At 49.7% G+C, this 19,157-nt stretch overlaps 1 protein-coding gene across 10 annotated transcripts in view; it reads right to left on the bottom strand.

The window, feature by feature from the left end:
- Positions 1-19,157, bottom strand: part of CELF4 (CUGBP Elav-like family member 4) — an 860,601-nt gene that overhangs the window by 90,678 nt on the left and 750,766 nt on the right. For 9 of the 10 annotated variants that reach the window (XM_019496109.2, XM_059725306.1, XM_019496112.2 and 6 more), the window contains exon 7: positions 9,708-9,855. In XM_019496109.2, the coding sequence (XP_019351654.1) occupies positions 9,708-9,855 (148 nt within the window). The remainder of the gene's footprint in view (positions 1-9,707; positions 9,856-19,157) is intronic. The other variant, XM_019496111.2, reaches the window with a different exon arrangement.

Below are 19,157 nucleotides of genomic sequence, written 5' to 3'. Positions count from 1 at the left end.
GCGGGTGGTACTTAAGGTCGTATCATTTTAAATTGGTGGTGCGCAATCTGTCAAAGTTTGGGAACCGCTGCCCTATCTAAAGAGACTATAGGATGGTATTTCACCATTAAAGGGCCTGATCTAGCCATGCCCTTAAGCTGGGGCTTAGCTTTGAGTATGTGCATAAGTGCCTCAGTGGCCTGAGTCCCTAGGAGAGCAGCTCTATTTATGAACTCTTTTATCTTAATGCATTTTGATGTGAAAACCCTAGACTTTTGCTCTGCTGCAGTGCATACAATTTTAGCACCATGCTGCTGCCCAGAACAGACAAGTTGCTGCTTCCCTTTTGTTTCAAATGGTGCTTGCCTGAAGAAATTCCCTCCACGCAGCATGGAGGACCAGGGAACAAGCAGTGACATCCCGAGGTTCAAGGGCAATACTCTTTGCATACACCATCAGCTTGAATGTCACAAAGGCTAGTTGAAATTTCAGTCGCTTTTATGGATCTGTCCTCTATTTGCATAGGAAATGGGATTCGTATTCCCTAAGCAACCAGCCCGGAGTTGATGTTTGTTTGTTTGTTTTTGAGGCTTATTCACATCCTTTCTTTAATTCTTCTTTGCAAAAGCCCGCTGGGGCCACGTGCCTTGCTAGAGGAACTTGGCATAGCACCACTGCGGTGAAGGGAACCATACCTGGTCATCCCGATCATGGGTTTGGTCCTGTATTTGGAAAAGTCCTGTTGCAATTATACATCGAGAGAGACCCAGACATAAAAGGGGAGCACGACACCGGTATACATGGCAGAGGCAGGCCAAACGACATATACTGTTGCTACCAGGCTGACCAAAAGTGTGGTGCGTAGGTCACACGTGATCCAAGGGGATGTATAACAAGACCTTTAGCTCAAGGAGGCTACAGGACCAAGATTGCAATGCAAGACTGCTCTCTCAGTGGTCCCTGCTCAGATCCAGAGGGTGCCGGGATCTGTTTTCAGTAGGTTGCCCCGGTAGTGAAGACAAAGGTAGGGACAATCTACTCTGTGTTGTAGGAACGTGGGAACCCACCCAGTTAAGCACCTGCTCTGGATACCTTTACAAGACACTTGCATGCTTATCTTGCTCCCGCTGACTTCCTGCCCCTTGGGCAGGGGGCTGGACCCAATGCTCTCACGAGATCCCTTCCAGCCCTAACATTTATGAAACCTATGAAATCAGGTCTAGTGACTTGCTATTTAAGACCTTCATACTAACGAAGCATAGTTTTGTACTGGGATCCTGTCAACTTGCATGTGTGTGCCTAGGCATCAAAAGGTTTGGACCCTCCCAAGACCCAGTTCGTCAGCAGAAGGCAACACAGGCACCTTCATGCACATTGTAAAAAAAGGGGCTGATCTTAAGTACATCCCAGAGTGCCATCCACCACCGTGTTGTGAGACGAGGTTGCTTGGGTCAAGATCACTGATACTGAGGTCTCACCAATGCAACCACGCAGGGACTCACATGAAGCTGCACGGGGGGTGGATATGGAAGCAGATGGGTAGCTGCACCTCTTCGTGCCTTTGTTTCCCCTCCCAGCTATTGCCTGGCTAGACTGTAAGCATTATGGCCCTGTTGTTCCATGCAATGGGGATTTGGGCAACCCTGCTGGGCCCTGGGACACCTGGTGCCTGGTTCCTTGACAGCCTGCTGGGCCGGGGAGCCAAGGACCCCCAAATCCAGGTAGCCCCAGGAGGCACGGCCAGCCTGGTACTTCGGATATTTCTATGCTCCCAGCTTCCTGTTACTTTTCTAAGGAGAATTTTATTTGCTTAAAGGTAAATATTTTGATTTTTTTCACAACACTTTCTCCTCTTGGATTGCTGTTTCATGGGGAATTTTGAAGCATTTGCTTTACGTTTCAAATTGGAGCAAGAGCACACTTCAAAATCCCCCCTGGCACGGAGGGGGTGACAGCTGCCAGACCCCAAATGCCTCCCGGTCGCCCAAAGATGGCCACGAGCCGGACTGCTTTGACTTCTCATGTCTTTCAATTCATCCACGCGAGTTAAGCATCCGTTAAGCAGCGTTGTCGGGAGACGCTCCAAAAGTTGAGGTGTTTCAGAAACGGATGCGAATGAGATGATCACAAACGGCATTTTTCACGATGGGTTAAACAGGTTTTTTTTTTTGTCAACAGAGCTACCCACTCAGCATAAAATGGGAGAAATGCTGTTGTGAATTAGGCTCGACGGTTGCAAATGCCTCCACAAAGGTATAAGGGATTGCAGCAGAGACATAAGACTTGCACAAAAGAACGGCAGGGATATATTTCATATACAGTATATCATGACAGCCAACGAATTTGGCTGTTATATTGGTATTTACACACCTAAGCTGCAAAACTCATTCCTTTTCAAGACTTATTTATATGCAAAAGAGCTTGTGTTCTTTTGTGCCAGGGCCGCCATACACCACACTGGATGGATTCAGCGCTTTTCAGGCCCAGAGAACATTTGAATTCCAGGCGTTCGCTGTTTGACGTTCTCTCTGCTCCCACCAACACAAAACAAATCTAGCTAATGCAAATATGATAATCTTTTCAGCAGCGGGTTTAAAGGGTGCAGATATAATTAAGCCACTTTTCTATTTGGATTTGCAGTAGCTCCATCGACTTGTTGTTTATATATTTATCGTTGTGTAAACATATATTTCGAACTGTATGGTGTAAGATTTTCAAGTCAAGCGCTTCCTTGGCTCTACCGTAAGCCGGCTTGGAATGAGGTCTATTTTTCTATTATAACAGAGGCAAGGGAAGAGAGAGGTAAGAGGGCGAATGACGGGATCAATAACTGCTGACATTGTCCCTGATGCAGGGCTGCAGAGGGATGGCAGGGCTTTGTGTGAGATTCCTGCTGTCCTGCGGACTGTGCTAAGGTGACCCCGAGAGCCCAAAACTTCCAGGGGTGCCTTTGCCTCTCTCTGTTACCATATTTTTTCAGCCATGATGCATCCTATCCCCCACCCTGGCTGTGATAGCTCTCCTTTTGGGGTGTGCATATGGAGGACCACCCTGGGACAGCTCTCCTTTTGGACTTGCACACGGATGGCCACCCTGGGGCAGCTCTCCTTTTGGGACGTGCACATGGAGGACCAGCCCTTTCCTCTGCAAAGCCCTACAAAGGTGGCGTTGGGTTGCTCGTAGCCTGGAAGATGACCCAGGGTTGGGAGCAAGGATCAGGGTAATGGTTTACAGGGACCTCTTGGCAGAGGGCTACTGGGAGCAGGTGGAAGCTGTCATGGGCTCGGACAGAAGAAGTCACAGGCTGAGATGCTCTCTGGCAGGATGCTCTGAGACCTCCAGGCATGGGTATAATGAGGAAGGCTGGAGACAGGCTAGTGGACACCGGTGCCTGACCTCATGTCCATTGACTGAGTCTCCCACCCCTCTGGAAAGCCATGAAGAATACCAAATGGATAATACATACGTTGACTGAGAGCCCAGATGGCTCCTGGAAATCCCAGTTCAGACACTGGGAGTTGCGGCAGGTTAGCACTTCAAGTGCCTGATGACCCCTCGCCCCTCCAAGACCACAACGGCTGTGACTGCAAGAGTCCAGCGCGACAGAAAGGGCAGAGAAAATACTAACAGGGAGATGCTGCCTTGCACCAGACCGTGTAAAGCAAGGGGGGTCGAGCTGTCGAGTGGCCTCTCTGCAGATAGGGGAGGAACAGGGGACACAGCAGCAGATAGGGCACGGAGCGGAAAGCAGAGCAGGAGAGCAGCCAGGGGAAGGGAAGTGCAACAGCACTCAAGGAGGGTGCCTGCCAAATGGTTGGCCTCCACTGATCTAAAAGGCTAAATTTCCTCTGATGAGTTCTTTCCTTGATGAGAGCCAAAATAATGCCCTTTTCCTCTCTTAAAACTGGCTTTTAAAGCTCTATTAAAATTTCTGTAAATCTTTTGTGTCTCTCTAAGGTGCCCTGGTAGCTCAGTGCTTCTCAGTCTGCAACGCCTAGATCCTCCTGGCCCCTCGGCTGCGAGGCACAAGGTGTGCGGTGACTTCAGGAAGGTCAAGGGCAACTCGGTGGTGGAGAAGGACCTTGAACTCTAGCCTCCCACATCCAAGGTCAGCACTGCAAGCACGAGGACATTCTTCCCGTCCACCCTTGCCTTGCTGGGAATGGTCCAGGGTCTCAAGTGACAACATGGATCTTGGAGCCATTTGATTGAAATGTAAATGAAAACGCGGGTGTGGAGCGAGTTCTCCTGCCTGCTCCTGCTTTTCAGGAGGAAAAAAGTGGGAAGAAGCTAGGGGGGAAACATTGAAAACATCTTAATTCTTATTCTAATGATTTTGAATATTTGTTCTCATTTCACAGAAGAAGAAAGAAAAAAAGAAAGATGAAGAAAGGAAAAGGAAAGGGAAATGCAAAAGGAAAAGGAAACTGAAAAGGAAAAGGAAAAGGAAAAGGGTCTTGACCCCATCTTGCTGGGATCATTTGATCCCAGTGGCCTTTCCTGCCCATGTGCATGGGGGCTGGACCCGATGATCTGCAAGGTCCCTTCCAGCCCTGAACGACTATGAAACGATGAAAAGGAAAGAAAAAGAAACAGAAACAGAAAAAAGAAGAAAAAAAAAAAAAGATTTTCCCCCCTGAAACAAAAATGGTTTCAGATCCTTTCAAACTCTCCAAGAAAAAATATTTACCATTCCTCTACCAGCTCGCTTCCTGATAACACCAGCCTGCAAGGAGGCAATTAGAGATTACAGCAGCTCTTCATCTCTACCTGGGATTCTTGGACCCGGCATCAGACTCTGAAAACCCCTCTGACTGCAGATGCTGGGCTGTGCAAAGTCTAGCAGCAGCCTCTCCTCTGCTCCAGCTGGAGGCTCCAGAGAAGTATATTGGCCTCCCTACTGTGAGACAGCCCTGTCAAATCCAAACTTCCCCGGCTTTGTGAAGGCAACTCGACATGGTGCCAAGACGCTGTGTTCTGCGGCTGACTGCGGAGGATTTCGGTGCCCAGATGGGGGAAGGGGCTGCTGCTCGGAGGTGGGGAGGCTCCAGACGAGGAGCAATCAGTGAGAACAGCAAGGAGAGAGCAGCTCTTTGAGCTATGCATGCTGCCCCCATTGTGCTCACCCGGCCATCCTAACGAGGCCGAGCTCTCCAGCGTCGGTGCTGCAAAACCAACACAAGAGCAACACGCAGCTTCATTATACAGGGAACAAACTGCTTTCCAGGCTCGGGGGTTGCCACTGTTGCACTGTCTGGGGTCGGATCCTCACCGTATATGAATCCGCAGACCCTCTCTGCCATGAATGGAGCTGTGCTGTTGCACACCAGCTGAAGGCCTGGGTCGGGGTATTACAACAGCGGGAGCGGGGGGTTGTGCAAAGCCTTGGCATGGTAACAGTGAGCGTGACAGCATCCCTGCATCCAGCAGGAACAGCTTGGAGGAAATCCTACCAGACCTGGGATACTCTCCCTTGTAAGAGGGCTCACACGATCCCGAAAGTGAAGCTGTGGATTTGGAGAAGGGAGGAAACAAGGAAAAGAGCAGAGGGTGCCAAGTCTCCAGGTTGTAGCCGTATTGGGCTAGAGGAAAAAGCATTCAGGATTAGTGGTAGAGGGGATATCTTTTGTTAGACCAGCTAGGTTTTTGCAAAAAAAAAATAAAAAGATTGAAATGCAAGCTTTCGGGCACAAACACCCTCCATCAGGCTTCGGAGAAAAGATTGTAAAAGCTCTCCTGGATAGAAATGAAGGTCCATATTTCATAGGTAAAATCTCCGGTTTGAGCGTGCCAACTCGCTCTGCTACTTGTTCTGGTGAGAGGCCCCGTTTCACCACGAACGTTTCCAGTCTTGTGCTGCTTTTCGGGAGGGAAAAATCAGCCCGTCCTATTTCCCCAATGGACAAGAAGTTTCCCCTTTTTGGTTAGGAGGCACCGGACACTACTTAACCTCATCCTCCCCAAGGGATGGGAAGAACATTGCAGGGAACAAGAGAAAGGCAGGTTTTAAACTTGAATGGAGGAGACATTAGGCAAGTGGGTAAAGCAAACCGCTTTGGCCTCTCTCGTAAGGCTCATCTGGAAATCTGGGTGATGGCTGTACGCCCGGTGCAAGGAGGGGGCTTCTGCTCTTGTTCAAAGACAAAGAAGATGCCCAGAAAAAGGCCATTTCAAAGGGGTCGTGCTTATTCTCCCCACAGCAAAGCAAGCGCTGCAAGGAGTAAAGCAAGGGAACCGGATGGGCAGCATTTGCGGCAACGTTGACATTGGACCTGCCCTTCTTCCCAAGGAAAGAAAGAGAAAAGCAACTGGTGGGACTAGAGGCCTGGGTAAATTCATTACTCAAAACATCACGGCATCAGCATTCACTTTGAGATCTCTCTAATGAAAGGGATGTTTCCATGTGTCCATCCCTCCCTTCCCCTTGTGTTCATCCTGCACCTAGGAGCGTTGCAGAGAAGGAGTTGAACACCGTGGTGCGAGGCCAGCTGTGCAGCGGGACCGAGACCTTTAATGAAGTATGGTTGACATTCAAAGCAACCTAAGACATGGCCCTGGGTGGGATGGTGAGAGAGGAAATGCCCCTGTGAGAGAAGGGGTGAACCTGGGATGTTTTATTACTTGGGTCTCACCTCTTAGAAAGCCATTTAGCAATACTAGCCCAAGGCAGGCTGGGCCTAGCAATGACCCTGTAGCCTCTCCAGAATGGCACCCGTCACTTGGCAATGAGCTATGAATAGTTTTCCTGGTTGTTATAATAAAAAAACTACTCCACTGGCCTCCCCTGGACACGGTACACCCAGAACCCGTGTCCATAAAATGGCCAGGTCCTTCATACATCTATACAAGCACCTGGAAGACAGTGCAGGTCAGCTTGGGAAGATGCGTTGGTGGGGGGCAGGGACAATGCACCATATACAAGCAATGTGGCTGGGGGAAAAAAGGAGCAGACTGGGATTTCACTGTAGCCTGGCAGTGCTTGCTGGGCGCAGTTCGGTGACCAAAGTAACTTAGAGCAGCCCCAGACTGCTCCTGCCTGTGCCTACGACCCTCAGGAAGACTTATCCCCCTATGGAGGGGAGCAGCCCCCATCACATCACTTTTACACACCCCACACAAAGTGGGAAGAAGCTTAAAGCCTCTCTCTGGTCCCCCAGCTTCCCTGCCTCAGTTTCCCCTCTACTATGAAACACAACTGGTTCCCAGTGGACCCAAGTGGCTGAAATGGGGAAGGTCCAAGTGTCCGAATAACCTCAACCCCGTCTCACACCACAGGGAGTGTGAAATTCAGAGCTGAATCTTTTCACAGACCTCTCTCCTTAATCTCTCGGAGAGCGACCCTTGCCAAATAAAGCGGCTGCGTTAAAATGCCCCTGCCCTTTCTCATCCCTTTCCCACTCGCTCCCCCACCCCTTACAACAACCTGCAGGCCGGGAGCTCTCGTCCTCTTTGTTCGGCAGCAAGCCATATTCCAGCGCTGCCGCGGCTGTCTGGAAAGCCTGCGGAGGGAGCAGTCTTTGTGCGACCTGGGCCAGGCTGCAGACAAGGGGGATGAGAGGGGCAGCTGGGTGTCACCCCTTGCAGCCCCCAACTCCCCAAAGCGAGCTTTGGGAGGGAGCGCGCCCGCTCTGCTGCCCTCCCAGAGCATCCCTGCTCCTTCCTGCGTCAGGAAATCCCTGCCTTGCTGCTGGCCTAACTTCACTGCAGATTTTTTTTTTGGGGGGTGATCCTGTCCTGCAGCCCCTCTGCTCGTCGCTTTGCACCGTCCCCTGTTTAGCTCCGCAATGGACAGTAGCAGCAGTTTCTTTGTTCTTCCACCATCTCCGCCTGTCCCCCCCACCCCAACCTTTCTTCCCTCTGCCCTCAGCGTGGCACTGTTTCTTCATTCTCCAGCTGCATTCCCCAACTATCCCCGGGCTCGCCACCCTGCATCCTGCATCCTCTGTGAGGCAGCGGGCAAGGCGGCCCTCGGGTGACAGTCTCCTCCAAGCACCGTCCCCCCACTTTTTGGCCTGCTCTGCTCCCACAACCCCTCCATGTCCCCTGCCCTGTCCGGCTGTCTCCAGATAGCGGCTGTCCTCTCTCCCTCCTATTGCCTAGTGTACTTCTGTGAGCATCTCTGCCCTTTGCAACCATGAAGCAGACTTTTGACACCTCGAACAATCCCAGCAACATCCCAACCCCTCCTTACAGCCTTTGGAAACTGAGGCACGGGGAGGATGACTGTTTTCAATCTCAGGTGTGTAACGACAGGGCTGCCCGAGTCCCAACCACAGCACCTAAGCCTGCGGTCTCCTTTCCAGACAGGCCCATGCCGCTCCTGTCGAGGTCCAGGAGAAAGTGCTCGGCCCTGCTCAGGACCTGGCCTGCCGTGCTCTGAGCTTTCAAGGAGGAGCCCTCAGCTTTAAGTCCAGCCCAGCAAGAAACAAGGATGCAGTGTCGAGGGGTGCCCTGAATCCTGCAGCAACTCCTGGGGTGTTTCCAGGTTGCTCCCTCCCTTTCTGTGCTGCCTCTTCTGTTTTCAAACTCCCCTGCAAACCTGTGCTCCTCTAGCAATGTTTTTTTTTCTCATGCTTTCTTTTGCACCGAAAGAAAAAAGGGGGTGAGGAGCAGGGATACATTTGCTGTGGTTTTCTCAAGCCTCTGCCCTTTGCTGGCACTCATGATGGCTTTTGGAGGGCCAAGAAAGGTCTGCCTCGCCATGAATCCTCCTCTCATAAGTTTTGGGCATTTCTTCCTTGGGATCTTAAAAGAAAAGCTGCAGTTTCACCAGCATGGGAGGAGACCTCCTGGCCTAGCCCTTGCTGAACAAAGGAGCCGTTAAGATTTCCCTGTCACTTGAATGCAATCTGGAGGGATGGGCTTTGAAAAAACCCAAAGCTTTCTACCTCTTTCAGAGATGGGGAAATTCACAGCTCGGGTCTCCCTCTATCACAGCTTACACCGGGACATCAGATACAACGGCTGGAGAAACTTTGGGAAAGGGCAGCCTTGGATCGGATGCCAGAACTGGAGCCGTGCATAACCAGCTCACCAAAGCTCCTGGCGCCGGCATACCAGGAACCACGTCTTCAGCCCCGTTCCTCCTGATTTACATCTCTGCAATGGGTGGGCAAATGTACAACGCATTTCCAGTGCTTCTGCTGGGACTTACACCCACAGGCTCCTGGAGAGGGAGTCTTGCTCCTCTGCTCAGGACCGCCGATTTGGGGTCAGGAAGGAAATTACCCCATGGTCAGATTGGTACGGACCATGGAGGGGTTTGCTTTCCTCTATCCTGGGGGGGCATATCCTCTCCCTGCCATCTCTTGAGCATATATTAACAACATTTACAGCAGCAGGACATTGGCCTCCACACTCCCTTTGCTTTATCTGTGGCCAGCTAGGGTGTTATGTCTTGGGTTTTGTGTCAGGGTTGATCGTACAGTTTTGCTCAGAGGTTGGACAATGGATTTATCTGGGATGGTTTCTAAAGGGCTGATCCTGCCACAAGCAGGGGTTGGACCAGATGTGGTCTCCGGAGGTCCTTTCCAGCCAGATTCCTCTATGATTTGGTTTCCCTCCTGCTCTTCAGGCCCCAGCAATGGACAAACGCCCTTTTATCCCACCCAACACCCATGCATGCACACACATACACTCGTCTCTCTAGCTTTACATGGGAAACACCCTCCGTTACTCCTTTGCATCCTACGTCTCATTTGCAATCTGTATGCGATCCAGCTTCTTACCTGAGGTTGGCGTCATGGGTGCGGCGGCAAGACCGTTCATGTTCAGCGCTGCCATTTGCTGCATCTGGGCTGCTGCGAAGGCTGCCATGGGGTTTAGGTACCCGCCTTGTGCCACGGATGCCATGATAGCCGCTTGCTGCTGCATCAGCTGGAACAAAGAGAACAGGGAAAAAATATCACGCGTTCACTGGCCGGGCGGTCCAGAGGGCGGACACAAGCTGCACGTGCCCAGCGGTGGCTCAGGATTAATGCATTGCCATGGATTGGAAGTAGCCATAAATGCGGGGCTAGGAATGGAGGTCTGCAAGGCAACCCCGTCTTGCACTCAACCCGCGGTCGCTCCTTCAAGAGCTGGGTGGACCACCTCCCGGCGAAGAGGGGGACACTGCATGCTGCTCCATGGGGCTGCCCATTTGTATTACAAAGGCAGGCGGCTGCTGTGCGAGCCAGGTTCATCCTGCAGACTCCTGCCCTCTTGCTAGCAGACTTGTCTGCTAGATTTTGCTTTGCCCTAAGCCAGAAAGAGTCCTCGGCAATCTATCAAACCACTTCACCCGCAGGTCTCTAACCAGGACCTCAAAGATGTGGAGCACTGACAAAACCAGGAGCAAGCATCAGGACTCTGCTTCAGACCGACGTCAAAACCAAAGTGCACAGCAGTGGGTGTGAGACAGCACGGCTTACTTTAGTCTTAACATTGGCGTAGAAGTCATGGAGGAAAATACATGCCCAAGCTGGGGACACCATGGTGGTGTTCCCAGCTTTCAGGGATCTTGGGCTTGTCATTTTAAAGAAAAGCTGCCACGATGCGTTTCATTTTGGGAAAGGTGTGTATGAAGTGATGCATATATGCAAGGGCTATTATATTCCCTAATGAGCCTGGTTCTCTGCGTGGGCTATTCATGTATGCTTGTGCAGCCCAGGTACGAAGTGCATGTAAAATGCAGTTGCTGAGATGGATGACTAGGGAATACCGGGTGAGTGTCTTTTTTGCTCCCAGCATGCATGGGACAACCCAAGGGACAAAGCAGGAGAGAATCAGAAGTGTGTGTGTGTGGGGGGGGGGGTGCTATTTTGCTGTTTTTCAATTTTACTGCCCTCCTCATTAGGAAGTCACATCCGGGTGATGTAGCTTAGTCCACAGGACTCAGCGTTACAAAGGAAGACATGGCAAGGAAAGTTTTGCTCTTCACTGGTAGCTATCAGAGTTAAGTCTCTGCTAAATAATTGCAATCCCTCTTTCCGAACAAGCCAAAAGCCTTTGACAGGGGGCAGGGGGTCGGACCTGATGGTCTGTTTAGGTCCCTTCCGACCCTAAGCACTATGATACTATGATACTATGAAGGATAAAAACCTCCTGTCTCTCAAAAGCATTTAGAAGATGGGCGATAGTCTAACACCTGCCTTGGAGTTAGCTCTCCTCGGCTCTGCTACTGATCCGCTGATGACCTTGGTCATGTCATTTAAACTCTCTCTGTGCCTTAGTTTCCCCCATCTGTAAAATGAGGAACATGGCATTTTTTTTCTTCCGTTGTAGCACTAAAAAGGCACTAAAAATCCTTCCTGAGATCTTTGCACTAAAAATGCCATACAAGAGCTGATCATTATTCTGGCTGGTATTTTAACATGCAGCATCTCAGTGTCAAGGTGGCAGCTTCCCATTTGATTGTTAATTACCCTTTTTTATTATATACTGCGTAAGACACTTTCACATTTTAATTAGTGATTTACTCTTCTTTGTAATTACTGATGGAGTGATTAGACAATCTTTTATATTGCAGCACAATGCCAATCCCCCTTTAAGGAGTAAATTCGTTAGTAGGCACCAATTGCATTTATTCACCAGATCAGGGGCTGAGCAGGTGATTTCATTAAGTACTCCAATAAAGTGAATGAGGGAGAGGGAATGCATCCATCTTTAAACAGGAATGGGCTCCAACTTTGGGTGTTTACTGACCCATATCTCATCTCCTGTGCTGGATATTTACACTTCTGGCTGACTGAGGATATAGCTTGCTCCACGGCTGATTATTTAAGTGATGGCTGCTATCCAGTACATACAGGACCTGCTTAATGCTAGTGATCAAATTAGCATTCCTCTGAGGCAAGGAGGTGTCCAATGTCTGAAATGTCTTGAGGAAGCAGAGTCCGGAGTGGCACCAGTTCCCTGAATGAACATCTTTTGCATTTACGGAGGTCTTTAGGCTACAGACTAACTATACACCACAGGGTCCAATCTCAATACACATAACTAGGTGCAGCTGTGGGACACATTAGACTCAGAAACCCCTTCCCGCTATGCCACTGATGCTCTATTCATTGGCACCAAATACTGTCATTGGTAGCATGTAGCTTATTGTAGCATGCCACCCTTTTCCTGGTCATGTCTCGTCCGTGAACTGTTGCCTGAGATGAGTTATTCAACATTTTTGGCAAGCTAAAGCTCACTCCATCACTGTGGCTTACATGGATGTTGTGGGAGATGCATGTTTGCATCCAGGGAGGTTTGCAGTACTTGGGCAAAAACTCTCACGGGTAGGCTTTGGGCAATAGGTTGGTGGCACCACTGTTGGCCATATCCAGCTTAGAGGGTCCTGTCTGCATCCTTGGTAGCAGTGTGCCCTGGTTGGACTTTTGATCCTCCTGCACTTGTCTGCATGCTCCGAACCCAGAAATGCACCCGTGTGGCTGCTCCAGACTCATCCTCAGTGCACAGTCAAGTACACAGGAGACCAAGGGCTGTGGAAAGGTGTCCCTGGCTGCCTTCACTGGGGCACTACTGGGTTTGGAGCATGCCCGATAGGTGTACGTGCTCAGGAATGACATGCCTGGGACGTGTGACTGCCAGAGAGTAAAAACCTCTTAAGTCTTCCTATTGCCTCTATACGCAGCTTTGTGGATGCACCCATTGCACCTCTCTGTACATGGAGGATAGCGACTGTGGAGCGATCACAGAGCCCTCCTCCTCCACACACACTAGAGAGGGGCTGTAATGAAGGTGAGATGGTCTCTTGTAGGGGAAGGTGTGGGGCAGATTGCAACCCATGCTATGGCTGCATGTGTCTGTCTCCCTCAAAACACAGCAGCCTAGCCTCCCTTTGCACAGGTGTCATGAGAATAAATACACTGAATACACTGGGGTACTCGGACACCACGTAGCGGGGACCTGCTTAGTGCCAGAAACCCAAAGTCACAGCACTGTGAGAGCAAAACTGTACAATGGGATGTAAGGGGAAAAGGGACTTGGTAACCTTGGAATAAACTAACACAAAAACCCACCTCCTGGCAGATTTGCAGAAGGAGGCCAGGCCCTGTCAGGGTCACTGGTCTCTTATAAAACCTCCCAGGAGCACCTGAATAAAAGTCACCCCACTCCTTCCCAAGCTCCCCCCCAAAGACAACTGTCCCATCCACCCTCCTTTCATTTTGAAAAGGCCCAATGTGTGATCCCTGTTAATAAAGCTGTATAAAGCGAGGCAGTGACCCCACCAGAGGCAAATCAATAGCACAGGGGCCCCTGGGTATTGTGTGCTTTAAAATATGCCATTTGAAATGCAGATTTCCCCTGTCTAGGCTGGGGCCATGGAGCACTAATAAGAAAAGCGGCAGCCTTATTATCTCAGGATGCTCCAAGGGGATGGAGGAGCTTTCTCCCTTCCTCCACCAAAGGACACATTTCCTTCTTCTTTTGTGACTTCCTTGGCACGATCTGAGCCTGAGCAGTGAGACGGCTTTATCCCACCCGTCGTTTATCAGGTATTTCCTTCTAGTCCAGCTCTGTGGCTTTCATGGCTCAAGGAGACCAGAAATGCTCATGAGCATTGGCCCACGGGGACCAGAAAAGGCCACGAGGGTGGTACACATCCACGGAGAGGAGGACTAGCATCACCCATCCTGAAGCTCATGACTCTCTCAACTGCAAATGGGGAAGAGGTGGGAGAAAGGGTCATAGTGCAGCAATCCAGACATGGGCAGGTGGGGAATGGAAATGGCCCATGCAATGGGGGAGTCTCCAACAATGCTTTCCTCATCCAAATGCTCTTTCTAAGAGTCCATGGAGGGCTTAGCCTGACAAGGGCACTCCACACTGCTTCCAGTGAGCTCCTGAAGAGGCATGCTTTTGGCTATCCGCTCCCACTTAGAGATACCAAATACAGGAAGTGGCTTGTATTCCACAAGTGTCTCCCCCGGGCACGCTGGAGACATGGGGTTCAACAGCAGCCAGGACCGAGGCCTCCCCAGTGACTTCCCCACCTCATGCCCCGGTTTGGTGCACATGCATGGCTGGTTAGGGGCTGGCTGCAAGAGTCCCCATTGAATCAGCTTGCTTTGGGGAGCAAAAGTGCTACAACTGGCAGAAAAGAGCTGTGCACAAGCTTCAACTGGGCTGCATGATTCCTCTTTACTTCCTAAATTGCTGCCTGCTCTTAATCAGCTCCTGTCGCACCACTGCAGGGAAGGCTGCCCCGTGGGCTCCTGAATATAGTGACCGTGGGTAGAGCAGCACTCAGAGATGTTGCACAAACCCTTTAAGGTGGAGGTTGGCAACCTGAGGTCCCACAGGCTGGAGCTGGCTTGCAAAGTGCTCGGATCTGGCTTGCAGCAGTACAGGAGACTGGATCTTTCCCCTTTTCTGCCCTGAACTGTGCTCCCAATCCTGTCTGCAGAGCCTCCCTCTGGAGTCCTCTCATCTGCACTGCTGCATTTGCCCCTTTCTATTGTTGGAGAAGGGATTGGGAGCTGAAGCAGTGGTATGTGGCATGGGGCCACAGCAGGTGCCTTGGGGTATGTGGGGAGGATTGAGGTCTGCAATCATTGTTGGGTTGCAGGCTATGAGCTGCCGCTTCACCCCTGCTCCAATGGGGCCATTCTCAGTTTGTCTACACTTTCTGTGCCTAGAATTTGGCAGGTTTCTTCTCAGGCTAAGACCCCATTTTTTATGGGGGGGGTCTCTAGTTCAACTAAAAGGTTGGCACATTTTCATGAATGGAGAGAGTGGCCGTAATGCACTGACATTACACACGTGATGGCTCACGACTTTCTGCGAAGGCCCCTGGAATGACAGCAGGGTTTGGAAGACCCTTGACATTTGGGAGTGAGAAAACTGATCGGCTGCAGACTTGCCTTGCAAATGGGCCGTTGAAAAAGGAGTGCGAGCTGTCCATACTCAAAGGGTTTGAGTGCTGTATGCTGTGCTTACCCAGGAGATTTTGCAATGCATGGTCTCAGCTGTTCACACATGCATTTGCTAGCTTTCTGCTAGCCTGTGCTGCAAACTCCCCTCGCTCATTCATTCCCTAAACATGGCTTGTTCTATATAATTATTGTTAATTATCTATATGCTGAGAGGCTCCCCACTGAAATCAGGGCCCTGTTGGGCTAAGCACTGCCTAGGAGCACATCTAGAGAGGCAGACTCTGACTTAAAGACAAGAGAAAGAGCAGAAGAAAGGAAGCATCATCGTGTCCATGTTATCAGTGGGGAACGGAGGCATAGAAAAATAAATGAGTGACCCAATGTCACATAAAGGGCTTGTCTACATACAGGGAAAAATAATAGCATGTGGTTATGGAACAAAAGAGGGCATCAAAATGAATGAGAGAGGGGAGATTTATTTCTGCTAAAAACTTTTTGAGAAAGAGCAATCAAAACACTGACCGGTATCCCAGGCCAGGAGACACAAGTGAATCATACCGATCCTTTAATTTTTTTATCAGGGTTATGTTATATCTCAGTCTTTACACAGACTAACTTTGTGTTTGCTTTTCATTCTTAGCATTTGAGTAATAATCATAGCACAAACCCAACCACAACTTCCTATCTTCATTGGCTGCCCTGTACAAATGCCTAGCTAATTCATCCTCATGACACCCCTAAAGGGGAGAGAGGTAAGTCGCGTGACAGACTAGCAGGTGGGGGAAGGACTACATTTTTCAAGCACAACTTGTTTTAGCAAAATCGATCAGATTTGGCAGCGCTAAAATGCTTCCAAATTTGGATCGAAGTGGTTAAAAAAAATAACAGAACCCCCTCCCCCCAGCCCAGGAAAAACAGGTATGGCTTTTTCAATGCATTTTGAATGACATGGTTCTGATTCATAATGAATTTCATTGCAAAATGTGGTTTAATTTGTTTTAAGGAATTAAACCCACCCTAAAAATGTGGAACAAACAAAACATCTGCTATTGGGTCAAATTAAATGCTACATTTAATTGAAGATTTTTTTTTTTTTTAAGTGTTGATTCATTGTTTCTGTCTGACCCAAAGTCATTTTTCTTAATTGTCTGGAATTGCCACCAACCCCCCCAAATTCTATTATTTGCCAGTTCTCCTAGCAAATATTTGTCTAGAGATTAGCTCTGTCTGCTGGAGGGTATCAGGACAAATGAAATGAATGACATCACCAGTGTCAAGCAATCTGTCCTGTTTTTAGATATTAAAAAAAAAAAAAATCTTTTATCAATATTGGCCAGGCTTTTGCCTGCATTGAGCCAGCAAAGGGACCTGAAATCATGTCACAACTTCTGCAGAAGTTAATATTGGAGGAATAATGTTCCCCCTTGTATTCACTCGGATCGTGCCATGGATACTACGGTTGTGATAGAGCCGCTCCTTCAGTTCAGCCAGTCGGAGTCAACGCGGCAGGGTGGCGTGAGCCCTCCCGACATGTGGCCACGTGGGTGATCACAAATGCATGGCAATCACTGCCTGTAGTTTAATCACTGGAGTAGTTCCCTTCATTTCACAGCTCTGGGGGCGACTCTAATTTGCTGAATGTAAATGACTCACCCAAGGCCCAAGAGCAAAGTCAAGATGCCTGGCCTGACCCCTTCCTTCATTCCTCGCTGGTAAATCCTGGCTTTTCCCCCACCCCCTGCTGCTCTACAATGCAATCCCTCCCCTGGCTGGACTTTGGCCAGGACACCGCTGCTAACGCTCCCACATCTTTTTTTTTTTTTTTTTATGCAAACTTGATTTATGACTTTGATCTTATTTTAAATAATTTAAAAATTAAATAATGTATACGGCGTCTGTCAGGTTCCTGAGCTCCTTCCTTTGTTCTGGTTTTTCTCTTCTTCATTTTCCTAGCCATTTTCCTCCTGCTCTTTTGTACATTCGTTATAAACGGATTCCCCTTTCAATGGAGCGGCATATCAGAGCAATGCTAGAAAACTACTAGGCAGCTGTGCAAGAGCTCATGAAACTTTGTTAGGGGGCTCCTTTGGACCTGATCTCTATTACTGAGTTTAATATCCTCTGTTGAGATGTATTACCCCCGGTTTAGATGCTGGCTGGTGCTCTGTGCATGCATTAAATACAATCAAACATTGCTCAATCATTTGGGGACATTATTTAGGGTGGGAAGGCTCTGTAAAGAGAAAACCACCCATCGGGTCTGGGATCTTATCAAACTAGTCAACTTGGCTATGCGTGCACACTAGAAAAGGGATGGGGTGGATGGAAATTTCGACTTCTGGAGCGACAACAAAGGGGCCAGACACAACCTTGCATCTACCTGCCTGGTCCCACATGAGGGTGAGATGCAAAGGGCATAGGTTGTAGGGAACTTGAACCTCCACATCCTAACCTAGAGGACAAGGAAGGGGCATGCATTGGCCTCTGGAGAAGCACCCCTGGCCCTGCAGAAGAGTCTCTGTAAGGACCTAGCCCATTTCTAATGGAGCGACATTAGACGGGAGCTAGTGTAGAGGTGCAGGACTGCTGCATTAGCTCCCCTGGCCTTCTGGGGTGACTGAAGGCTCTCGTAGGTGTGTGTCAGATGAATCCATTTAGAGCAGAAATGTTAAGGAGAAAGGTTTTGAGTGCAAGCACCAGTCCTTTGTGCTAGATGTGCATTAAGGCCATTGTTATATGACCTCCTAGGGAGCCCAGGCACGGTGGGAAATGGTGCTCGGCACAGTTACAGCCACAGTAAGAGACAGTCATGGTCCTCAGGGCTTTACAATCCAAATAAGGACCATTGTTCCCAGCTTGCAGACTGGGGAAGTGAGGCACAGAGAGACTAAGTGACTTGACCAAGGTCACAAAAGGAATCGGCGGTTGAGATGGGACATGAGCCTGCACCACCGCAGTCCTGCTCTAGTGCTTTCCTCCTTAGATCTCTCTTCCTCTCAGCTTGACTTAGCTCTTCAACTTGAACGGCATCATCACGCCAGGAGAAAAAAAGCACCTCTCCCTCTTCCTCCCTTCCTTTCTCCCTCTCTCTATCTCTCCATCTCTCGCTGGCATTTACGAGGTGCCAATCACCCTGATATCTAAGCGCCGGCAGTCCGATGTGGCTTCACTGAGACCGAAGGACCGTCATACAGCCCTCGCGCTTCACTGCCTGCCTTTTGTGTGCGCTGCCGAGATGAAACCGATAGGAAGAGACACAGATAGAGGCTGATTGAGAGACGGGATCCGAGCACATTCTGGGTGCGCAGACACCGCGCAGAAATGCGATCCCGGCGTTTCGACAGCTCTGAAGTCCCCCGGGGAATTGGTGTCACCGGCTTGTCATCTCCACTGGGTCAAGTCCTAAAACTTTGTTTCCTCGCTTCTTAACATATTTATAGCAAGGGGGGTGGCAGGCCCAATCCTGCTTTTTGAGGAAGAAACTCTCACTGCATTTACTGAGAGTAGAAGGAGGCCCAGCCACTGCTCTGACCCTTTCTTCAGAGCCAAATCCCCATTCGAGTGCCTGCCTCCCCTGATTTCTTTTCCTTCTCCTAGGGAAAAGAGATACAGAGGAATTCCTCTTGCTAAAAGTAATGTGCACGTCTCCACGCACATGCAGAATTATTCCATGACTACTTCCATCAGGACCATTATGCTGAGTTTAATTGGGTGTGAGGCCCAGGATGCATGGTGGGAAAAAGGATTAGGCGAACAGCCCCACACCGGTGTAACTCACTGAAATGGGATGTTGCCAGGGGTGGAAATCAGGGTGCTTGCATGTCTGTATGCCTCCCACTTGCTGAGAGGCGGCCGGTTGCTCTCTGCAAACAGGTGATGACTTGCCCTCTCACCACCTAGTTCAGAGGTGCTGTAATAGGTCCTGCTGCAAGCAGCTGCCCCAGACTAGCTGCACTGCATCCCAGTATGACTGGCACTGGTCTACCAGACCCACATAAATCACATCATTGGAAATGCATTGTGAGTCCAGGCCCCGGGAGCAAAACTTAGCCTAGAGCAGCGATTCTCAGCCAGGATGCCATGGCACCCTGGGGTGGCTTTGAGATCCTTTCAAGGGTGCCATGGGATGGCACACCATGTTAGCAACATTAGGTTGGCAAGCATGGTTTACAAGATATACCCAGAGGTTTCAAACCCAGAGATTTCAAGCTGTCTGAGTTCTTTGCAACAAAAAAATGATTCTATTGTTTTTCTGTAGTCAAAAAAAGATTGCAAACAAAGAGCTGGCATTTAGTTTGTCCAGAGGTGCCTGAA

Source organism: Alligator mississippiensis, chromosome 3, assembly GCF_030867095.1.
Source record: "Alligator mississippiensis isolate rAllMis1 chromosome 3, rAllMis1, whole genome shotgun sequence".
Lineage (NCBI taxonomy): Eukaryota > Metazoa > Chordata > Crocodylia > Alligatoridae > Alligator > Alligator mississippiensis.
Note: the sequence above shows the minus strand (reverse complement) of the source record. Positions and strands in the feature narration are given on the sequence as shown.